An 11,039-nucleotide genomic window follows, 5' to 3' on the forward strand; every position below is an offset into this window, starting at 1 on the left:
CTACAGTCCTCTGCTTCCTGCCGGTACATAATGTCACTATTCCAAGTGCTTTTCATAACCCCCGCCCACAGAAATACGCCCAAAAATGGGCAAGGCCTTCCTCAGAGAAGAGGAAGAACCGCTGGAGTAGTGATTGGTTATCAGAGATTGTAAACATGTGACTGAGCTGCGCGCTAAACTACTTTCACTTTTATCACATTCATACCTTTGGTAATAAGAATTCAGCTATACACATTCTAAGATAACCAACTTTCAAATAACAGCTTCCATGATTTTAACATCGGCTGTGAAAGCTGTTCTGTGTAATACACTGATATTGTGTGTGTGTGCGCTTACCTCTGTCTATAACACTTCTATGAAACGTCCTCTGAGGTTCTGCTTGCAGTCTCCTAGTCAATCTGTTTGTTTTATTATCCAACTCGGGTCCAATATAAAAACGCTTCTGTTATCAGTGATAATGTAACTGGTCTGACGCCATTCACTTCGGTGTAATTTCCCTCGCATTGTAGAAAAAAAAAGTGATCTCTAACAAAGATTGACGTTTGCGTATGCACAAGCAGACCTCCGTTTCACTTCGATGGATCCACATGTTTTTAACTGATGAAGTGAAGTTGATGCCATTGCTACTGTTTACAAGCCAAAGCTTATGAATTCACGTGCACTGAGAGGGACACCGACCAATCACAACAGACTGATCTGGTTGCACAATTTTGAGTGTACGGAACAAAAAACAAATAAATTCTACTCAAAATAGTTTCGCTGAAATTATGACTATAATTAAACTGAAATTACTGAACGAGATAAGTAAAACCAATTTATAAAATATAAGTACAATCCACTTATGAAATATGAGTACAATCAACTTATAAAATATAAGTACAGTCAACTTAAAAAATATATCTGGGTTTTAGATAAATTTATTTTGTGCAACCCCTTGACATAAAAAATGATGTAAAGTCAACATAAAAAATTTTTCAGTGCACCATCTATTTTTATACAACTTTTTCTGTAAATGATATGTCATTCTGCTGTATATAGCTTATACCTTGTACCATACAATAGTCTATTCTTATTTTTTAATTGTACATATTTATTTGGGTTACAAATATGACACATTTGCAGTTTTGATTGGATAGATATAGATTCATATACACTTCATCAAACGGTCTTTGTGTTCTACTTTTTTTAAGATTCGCCCTACGAGGAGTGAGTAATCCGCCGCTTCATATAATTCAGATCGTGCTGCGAACTGAACAAATCACTGATTCTTGAACCCATCAAACGGTTTTGCCCATTGTTCAATTAACACTTTCAAAAGAATCGACTCAAAAGAATTAGTCACTCGGGACTACCCGGAAAAAGAAACGAAAACCTTGAAATAAACAACGCATTTTATAATGCATGAAGGAACGAGGGAACGTCACGCAGTTTAACGAAGTAAAAGTGCAGAATTTCTAAAAGAAATATACTCAAGAATAAAAGTACCCACTTTTAATTTGACTCCAAAGCGGGCGTAACACACGGGGTGTCTGCCAATCTCATATTAATCTTGAGTACTTATATAGTAGTATTGCATACTTCGTATCTTCAAAGAGTATTAAATTTGATCACATTAATAAAAGATAGAGCTTTGAGATTGTTCCGAAAACAGAGCGCGTGCGAGAGAGAGGGGTAGGCTGAACCAAAGCACATGCGCTTCCAATTGTAAACAAAACATACATCAGTTTCACTCTCCACAATCGGCATGTCCGGATTCTTTTAGCACTGGGATGAGTCCATATATCGGTTTCAAAATTCCTCCAAATCTAGCGTTATATCCACAGTTTATATTACATTCATCACCAAAATGCCGTGAACAAACAAACACCTGAATTTCGCGAACGCATGCTCTCTCACTCTCCTGTTGCAAGTGAAAGTGATGTCTGCGCATGATCCTCCTGTGGCCGTGTCGCATGCTCTTCCAGGAGAGTTGTCCAATAAGGGACCAAGTTATGAAACGGTTATTTCTTCACCGTAATGTTGGGCTCTACGTTTACCAACAAACGCAGGTCGAAAAAATGTATTGAACAATTTCAATTACTCCATGTTTAGAAATTCCCCTAAAAGCTCCACTTATCAAGTCTTCATTTTCAGTTCCAAGATAGCTTTCAAATGCCAAACCTTTTTTTATTATCAGAGTTTTAAGTGTCACAGGGAATCAAGACAGTTAATGAGTGTTGCGCCACAATGCATCTCTGGTCTGTACAGCAAAAAATCATCAGATATCAAGCGGTTTAAAAGCACATCTCTGAACAGTTAACCTTCTGTCGTTTCCTTTAAAACCAGCTCTTTTTATCTCAAGACACTTCAATTGTCATTGTGGGTAAAAAAACTCCTGAAAATGCCACCGTGCAAACAAATGCTGAGAACAGATGTAGTGTAATAACTTTATTAAAATCAGCAATGAAATTTACATCGTGAAGAAAACACCTCCACTGGAAACCACAGTTTCTTCACTCCTATTTTCAGCAACAGCTCTCCCTGCAACAAGAGTCATATGAAACTGATGTCTTTTGACATCGTATACAAACCAAAGTTACACCTACTTTTCCTGGCACAGCTCTGCTCACAGGAACCAGAAGCAGGGTGGCACACCGCGGTACTACAGTGAATATAGATCTGTCCAACAAAGATCAGCTTTAGCAACAAATATAAAGAGGCAATTTAGAGGATACGAAAAAGGCTGTAGGAAATCATACAGTCTCCTGCAGAGGGGCGAGTGATGATGGATCGACAAACGTGAACATCTTCACAACAAAGCGCTTGTAGTGGGTTGGGAACTGGAGACCAGACAAACCAATTTCAGGAACCAGTGCCGTCAGGTAACGGTCATCCTGGTAAGGACAGCTAAACCAGAAGTGACAGTCAGGACTCGTTCACAGCACACTCTCGACAAATGCTTGGGATCCTACTCACCCATCAACTAGAAGATCCCACTGGGGTAGACTGAGAGGACTAGGAGCTGATGTCGCCCAACAGTGTCCCAACATCAGGACAAGATTTGGGTCAGTCCTCTCCAAAATGCGCACCTCAACATACACAGGCTCTCGCAGGACCTTTGTGACTGGATACTCATCCTCACCGTAGTAGGACGTGTACGCCTCATCTCCTGAGAATAAACGCTTATTGTTACTGCCCAGCTAGAGTTTGAGACCAGTGCTACAAATGTACCACTCCTCTTGTGAGAAGCATTTTTTTGAAGACGAGCACATCGTTACCTTCTGCACAGCCTTTAGTGACACATTGGCCATTTGCCAGTCTAAGCTCAACCCTGAGGGGTCCAGGAGCAGCTACAGGTGGAGGTGGTGGAACGGTGTTGACATCAACAACCAGAGCTTCCACAGCAGTGGCAGAATATCTACACTGGAAGAGCAGTCTAGACAACAAACAAAGAGCTTCTTTCATACGGTCAAGAATTCACAGTACTGAGAGGAAACCCAGATGACCTACTCAAATTGACTGTCCCTTGTGATGGAGCCAAGAGGTCCAATCCCCACTTCATAGGATGAAGTCATTCTGTTCTCATACACCACATAGCCATTTTCCTCCTGCAAGCAAAAACACGATTGACATCAAATCTATTCCAGACATCCAAATCATCGACAGCAAACTCACAGTCATGCTGGTGCCACAGTCAGTGACTGGAAACTGGTATATGGCAAATGAAGGCGTGGAACCAACAGGACCACAAGATGCTTCACTTCCACCCAGCAAACGGACCGTGTCCAGACTCAGACGAGGCAGAGTAACATCTCTAGCCACCACAAGCACAAACTGACCATCTCTTATGCACTGGACAGTCACTGTAACGAGAGACAGAGGAAGTTATTAGGTAATCACCTTGGAAAGAAACTGGTTTCACACCCCTACCTGACATTCCATAATAACACTGCAATCCATTAAAGCAGCAGTTTATAGCTTCACACTCTGCACCACTGATAGCAGGTTGTCCACACTGGATCTGCTCATAATCAGCTACAGCACACTTGTCAAGAGGTTCTGACTGCACCACTGGCTTCTGAAGTGGAAACTTCTGAGAAAACTGCTGTTCAGTTTGCTGGAAGACTGGAGATTGAGGCTCCTGGGGAAAATTACCGAACTGTGGCACGGCATGACCAAACGCACAAAACCATGCACAAAAAGCCACAAGACAACCAATCCCTGTACTTCCCGCCATCTTGCCACAAGTAGACACTCTAAGAATCCTGTGTTTAGTCTTATATACTCTTTAAACCCTCGGTCAGAATTTGCAGCGCCCCCTTGATCAATTTACAATGATTGTTCTCCAGACCTGCTGGAAGCTACATACAGGGTAAATTCTTTTCAATCTCAAGATGTTATATGATCGTGTTTTGACCAATCTCTACCAAGCTAGTGAAAATAAAGCGTACTTTCAGAAATGAAAAGTTCTCAACATTTGTTTGCTTTTAAGTTTTCAAGTTCAAGATTCTCAAAGTGGTGGGGAGGGCCCCACTGGTGGTGAATAGACACATGACAGGTGGGGCGCGACAAACGGAAGGAAATTGGGTCATTTTGATTAATTCCTTTATTCATTGACCATACATTCGAAACAAAACAAGGACACATTCAAATGAAAGCCTTCCTTAAAACAGACTGCGAAGAAAATGTAACATGGAACCATAGTAGCATTCGAAAATGATTTCACGTCGAAATGTTAATTGAAGGGGCACAAAAACTTTAAGGTGAAGAGGCAGTAGGCGGTATGCCAATGGAATGTTTTTGTAACAGAAAATTGCTTATTATTCTTTTGTCTGTATTCTGTCTATTGGTTGATGTCTCTCACGTAGATACGTTGCTCTAATATTCCTACTATTGACGTATTAATAAAACCTGAGGAAATCTCTTCCGTGGTGTTTTTGTTTTGTGCATAGTATGTTTCAAAATGAACATTATCCAAATGTTATTCGACCAAGTTATTGTATTAATGTTATTTACATTTCACCTTCTCCTCATCTGTTTTTTTCTTCCCTTGTCCCTAAAACCTCACCATTTTAAAATGTCTCTTTATTTTTCGTTTGGATAAATGAGTAATTTAATTTTAGTAATCGATTGGTTTGGGGCTTATTTGTTTTTTGTAATTATTCGTTTATGAAAGGTTATAAGAAAGTTGAATTGAGCCAAACCTGTGTCCGTTAAAACCGCCTCATTAAAATGATCTTGTGAATAATTATCATGAATTTTGTTTATCTGTGAGTTAAAAAAGAACATTTTAGCAATAATATTTTAATGGCAAATATACATATAGAAATCGAACGTAAATGAAATGCTGAAAGCTCAATATTAATGCTTTGAATTGAAAACAAAGCACATTATAAAACACGGTCAATTTAAGAACATATCAAGGTCAATGTTTATGTTACATTAGCTTTACAATAATAAACAACATGTTTACTTGTACATGAATGTCGGCTGAGACTGTTTTGCGGTCCTGTCTGGTATTCTGTTCCGTGGGCTCATGGGATATATTAATATAGAAGTGTCTGTCGCTGAGTTCATCGGAATCTTGGCGTCACCAGTAAGCCAAACGGCAATTTCTCGCATACTGTTTTGGGAAAACAGACGATACGACGTACTAATCGTTTGCCGACTGCTTTTTGCCTACTATATAGTAAGCAAGTATGCCTTTTCGGATTCAGTATACCCGTGTAGGTGTGGACAAGGCCTCATTTAAAAAAGCTTAATACAAAGTACTAACGTCCCAATTTCCATCTGCGTTCTAATTGTCCAACAACATCCACCTGTTGCAAGCTGGAAAGGTAAATGAACAAGTCTAGAATAGCATTACGCCAATCATTAGAGGGGTGTAGCCTGATTTCCAGACTTATAAATGTTTATGCTGGCCTTCGAATGCTTCATGGAAACTGAAGTACAGCAATGATGGGGCTGTTTCAAGCTGGATTTGGTTTGGTACTGGTGCTTGCATTTGGCATGTCGGATGCACAATGGCGAGGAAGATCAGCTCAAACACAGAACCCTAGTACATTTAGGCCTTGGTCACAAATGCAAGTTCCTCAGCAGAGTGAAACCAGAATGCTTCAGTCTCCTCAAACCAACAACCCCATGCTTGTGCCACAGAGATTTCCTTCTCAGTTTTCAATGCAGACTCCTGGTGTTGTTGGTGGAAAGCCTGGTCAAGATCCTCTTGGTGTTCAGTCTAAACAGCTTTTGCAGGGTCCCATGGAAAAACTGACGTGGACTTTTCCAAGCCTACCTGAAGAACCTGTACAGCCAGAGATTCCTTTTGAGCTGCGGAACCCTTTGTCTCCCAATAGTGTAGGGGCTCAGTGTGGTGAGAATTCCGTGTATGTGGAAGTGATGGAGGACTTCTTTGGGACTGGACAACTACTAATGGCTTCAGGTTTTGCACTGGGAGGCTGTGGACCAACAGGGCAGGACAATAATGCTAGAGTGCTCCTCTTTGAATCAGAACTGCATGGATGTGGCAGCATGTTAACTGTGAGAAGACTGATCCTCTTCCCAAAAGTGATTTAGTTTTGAATAATTCTTTAGTAACACTCTTGTTTGTTTAGGTGACCGAAGATGAGCTTGTTTATACATTCTCCCTTGTCTATACTCCCCAAGAGTTTTCAAATGGTGTTCCTATTGTCCGGAGTAGTGGTGCTGTGGTCAGTATTGAGTGTCACTATCCAAGGTACGGTTCTGGGTTCAAGGTGGCTCTATTCTCATGCGTGTAGTAAAAATATATTGCGGTGACCAACCTTTTTCTATAATCTACAGAATGCATAATGTGAGCAGCAATGTCCTGGTGCCCACGTGGTTACCATATGCGGATACTAAGGTTGCAGAAGAGCGTTTGGTCTTCTCCCTCAAGCTTATGACTGGTATGTATTATGTAGGGTTTAATGTAGTTTCAACTCAATTTTGTAGACCTTATCAATTTTTTTCCTTACAAGATGAGTGGCAGTTTGAGAGACCCTCAAACCAGTATTTCCTCGGTGACATTGTGAATATTGAGGCCTCTGTGAAGCCGTTCAACCATGTACCTCTACGTGTGTTTGTGGACCGTTGCGTAGCCACAATGTCCCCTGACGTGAACTCCGCTCCCAGATACTCCTTCATTGAGAATAATGGGTAAGGCATGTACCCAGCTTATCCTAGAAGTATTCCATGGTGTTTAACTTCATTCTTCACCAGGTGCCTGGTTGACGCAAAGTTCACCGGCTCGAGCTCTCGCTACCTGCCTCGAACTCAAATTGATAAGCTGCAATTTCAGCTGGAGGCTTTCCGGTTTCAGCAAGCGAACAGTGGGCTGGTATGTATTTGCTTTAGTTGAGTACATTCTAGTGCACTGTTTGGAAACCCGAACCCTGTTGTCTTTGCAGGTCTACATCACATGCATTTTGAAGGCGGTTCCTGTAGCCACTCCAACAAATTCTGAGCACAAGGCTTGCTCGTTCTCCTCTAATGGGTATGTTGCCCCCAAATGGCCTTCACTGGGTCTGTAGGATGACGTTTATCATTGAGGATGTGTCTTTGTTTGGCAGCTGGGTGTCTGTGGATGAATCTGATCAGGTGTGTGGCTGCTGTGACTCTACCTGTAGCAGCAGTAGTGCAAGCGATCAGGTTCTTGGAGGTATGTGTTGAAACACGGACTAACTAAAAGTGATTCTGATTATGGTCTTGGAAGTTTCTCACTACTTGTCTGTTCTCCATAGATCTAAGGTGGGAGCAAGCATCTATTGGGCCCCTGAATGTGAAGGAATTTGGCTTTGGTCGACTTTAATTTGAAATGGCCATGAGGACATGTGATGAATAAACCTTTTAAGTGATTTATACATGGTCTATAAGTGGTCGTCCTTCAGGAAGTCTTGCATATCTCATTTAGATGTTTGCCATTTTATTGTTCTAATTTGTCACTCAAAGCCCTTTTACCTTGGAAAGCGTGTACTTGTTACAGCACTCTTACTGATTTTTTGCTAGGTAATGGATGGTAGGTACAAAAGCTTGTACCTTCCCAAAAATAACATCCCTATACCCTGAGGTAAAATGGGTGAACAACGATTTAGAACTTCACACAAACTGAAAATTCTTCTCTAGATTAGGTTGAAGTGTTTTCTGAGGGTCAAGGATGTTTTAGGCTTGGCGCTGCAAAGACTCATGTAGCTTGTAAAGAACTCCATGTTAATGATATGGCTTCTCTAGCAGTTACTGCAATGCATATGTGGCATGTGGTGTTTTAATTAAGCTACAGTCTTTCTTGAGTGACATTGCTGAAGCATGAACATTAATTCTTGCCCCTGTACACAATGTTTGCTTTAGTATGCACATGCTATTAGATTTTGGCTTATCAATTTCCTTTTAGCAACGCAACTGACAACCTTCGCGTTAAACCCTTAACTGTATTGGACTGTTTATTCAGAGAATATCTTTAGGGGATAGTGATAGAACTTTTTGCCGCATATTCCAATGTCCGGTGACTTGAACCTCTACCTGCCAACTGATTTTTAGTAAAAACAGGCAGTTACTGTTACACAACACATTTTGGTGACCCTGGACTACAAAACCAGTCCTATAGTGGCATTAGTCACGTATTGTTACATGGCAGGTGACAATTTTTCTTTTATGCCAAAAATCATTGGGATCTTTGGTAAAGATGCGTTCCATGAAGATATGTTCATGTCCTAGAGTAAGTGGATGTAGCAAAGTCACATAAAAAAATGGCCAGAAATGCACCTACAAACTTCGCTCTCTGCTACCTGCTCTCTGGGGAATTTTAGCTTTTGACCGTCATTACAGCGGAAAGCTGTTTCTTGCGAAACAAAAAAGAAAATGTTATTGAACAAATTTGTACTACAATTGTCCAGAAAAAAAATAAGATGCATGTTTTAAGGCGTGACTCCTAATTGAAGAATCCCAGAGGGTAAAGAGCATAGGTGTATTTTGCAGGTGGAAGGGTGGTAAATTTTGTCCCCACCAATTATTGAAAGAAAAAAAAAAGATATGGAGTGTCCATTCACCGTGCTAGTAGCCCTCCTTGTAAGCAGATGCTATTTATGCTAACTCCGCCCATCAGTATCAGATTGGAATAGACAAAATGTAAGAAAAGCACACGAATATTGACTGTTCAAATGGGGTGGAGCGTAAAGCATGTTACCAACATTTCGTCGTGGGTTCAGGACTGCTGTTTGTTGAACTTTTCCTCTATCACATATCAGATTGTAAAGGTATTTATTTTTAACAGAATGATAAAAAATATTTGAAAATGGCTGCTCAAGTCGAGATGGCTGTGTGTTGATTTTTTTACATTCCTATAAAAGCTGTACACTTACTACTTTAGATTATAGCAAAGTGTCATTTCTTCAGTGTTGTCACACAAAAAGATATAATAAAATGTTTACATAAATGTGAGGGGTGTACTCACTCCTGTGATTTTATAAATTTTCAGAATACAGTAGAAGTGGAATTTTTCTTCTGGCACTCAGAACTCTTGCAATGAGAAGTCTTGCAAATCGTTTCAAGTGAGCTGCTACACATGAAACTTAAAGCTGGGATTCATGCTGGAAGAAATTATGCATCCCATATCGCACCAATATTTTGTGGTTTTTAAGGTCCTACTTTGGTTTATGTAGTGTGCAACAACAAGATTACGTACATCCGTACGTCTAATAATATCCAGTTATTATTACCTCACTTCTTTTCTGACTCTCAATTGATTTGATTGGCGATTCATCTGTCTAATACCCTCCTTTCTGTCAGCCTACTCTGATCTGATTGGTCTAATGGTCTACTGCGTGCAGTGTCGGAAATGGCATGTAAGCGGGCATTACACAGAACAACGCAAATCTGACACGCTAACCCGGAACTGAAATAAGACTTTCAGTGATATGCTTTTTATTTATTTTTGTTGGTTTTTCACAAGGCAAAACAAATATACATTTATTGAGATTACCATCCATCCATCCATCAATTCTCTTCCGCTTCATCCGGGGCTGGGTCGCGGGGGCAGCAGTCTAAGCAGGGATGCCCAGACTTCCCTCTCCCTAGACACTTCCTCAAGCTCTTACGGGACAAACTTTGTGTTGAGAAAATGAAATCCTGAAGAGTAAAACAACATGGATGTTGTCACAGGGTGATGTACATTTGTCTGTGTTAGGAGATTTTCATTAATTGGCTAAAACATTTTAAACCATTTTGAACCAAAGTTTGGTTCTTGAAATGATAAGGCAGGCTTTTATTCATTATTTTTCTTAATGTTCAATTAAAAAAACAAAACCAACATTGTGTTTGTCTTTCTCTAAATCTATTCTGAATTCTGTGTCTCTGCTCCATTTTTGTTATTTTCCACAATGCCATAAAAACAAAAATCTGTGATTTGTTAATTCACTTGAACATTTATTTAACTGACAAAAATATTTTCAAAAGTTTTACTGACCAGTGTAATTATATATTTTAAATATAAAGACATTTAGAATTTTCAGGTCATTAAATCCTATTTTTTTTTCACCTATATTTTACAAATATACAGGACATTGAAGGAGATGACATCCAGAGAGACCTGCAGATATCCACCATGGGCATATATGTCATCAACAAGGAGGGTGGAGAAATTGGAGCACATGGTGACATTGGTATTTATGTTGAAGGAGAAATCATTCTGGACAACATTGGATCTGTAGCCCAAGCATGTGCAATGATGCTGGGAGTCATCTATGTACTGACTTACCCCAAAGAGCTGAAATACTACAATGAATTCATTCAAAAAGTGCTGTTGAAAATGGATGGAGAAAGGCTTACCCCTAAAGTCCGTGGACTAAAGAACAAAATCATTGCTGGACTGTAGGATTTCTTCAGCGGTCTACTTTGAACGCCACTAAGCTGCGTTTTTAAATCTGGTTTGGAAGGCGATAGAAAACATTTAGTATGATGTAAAATGCAGCCCTAGAAGATGTTTCAAACTGAAAAGAAAGTGAGTAGTGGACTTTAATACACAGCCACTGGTGTGACCATTTAAAGCTGTC

The 11,039-nt window shown here is 40.1% G+C and overlaps 2 protein-coding genes across 2 annotated transcripts; one reads left to right on the forward strand and one right to left on the reverse strand.

Moving 5' to 3' along the window:
• Nucleotides 1-2,449: 2,449 nt before the first annotated feature.
• LOC130408308 (zona pellucida sperm-binding protein 4-like) lies at nt 2,450-4,216 on the reverse strand. Its single transcript, XM_056731794.1, has 8 exons — nt 3,910-4,216; nt 3,655-3,842; nt 3,490-3,587; nt 3,258-3,415; nt 2,956-3,148; nt 2,739-2,886; nt 2,586-2,658; nt 2,450-2,520 (listed from the first exon to the last, which is right to left on the reverse strand). Exons 1-8 carry the CDS (start codon nt 4,214-4,216, stop codon nt 2,450-2,452), a joined length of 1,236 nt encoding a protein of 411 aa, XP_056587772.1.
• Nucleotides 4,217-5,937: 1,721 nt separating this feature from the next.
• LOC130408036 (zona pellucida sperm-binding protein 3-like) lies at nt 5,938-7,820 on the forward strand. The gene is made up of 8 exons (XM_056731440.1): nt 5,938-6,516; nt 6,591-6,712; nt 6,799-6,902; nt 6,975-7,152; nt 7,216-7,333; nt 7,404-7,489; nt 7,566-7,654; nt 7,737-7,820. Exons 1-8 carry the CDS (start codon nt 5,938-5,940, stop codon nt 7,802-7,804), a joined length of 1,344 nt encoding a protein of 447 aa, XP_056587418.1. The 3' UTR covers nt 7,805-7,820.
• The last annotated feature ends 3,219 nt before the right edge of the window (nt 7,821-11,039 follow it).

The sequence above is a fragment of the Triplophysa dalaica genome, chromosome 19 (genome assembly GCF_015846415.1).
Source record: "Triplophysa dalaica isolate WHDGS20190420 chromosome 19, ASM1584641v1, whole genome shotgun sequence".
Classification (NCBI taxonomy): Eukaryota; Metazoa; Chordata; class Actinopteri; order Cypriniformes; family Nemacheilidae; genus Triplophysa; species Triplophysa dalaica.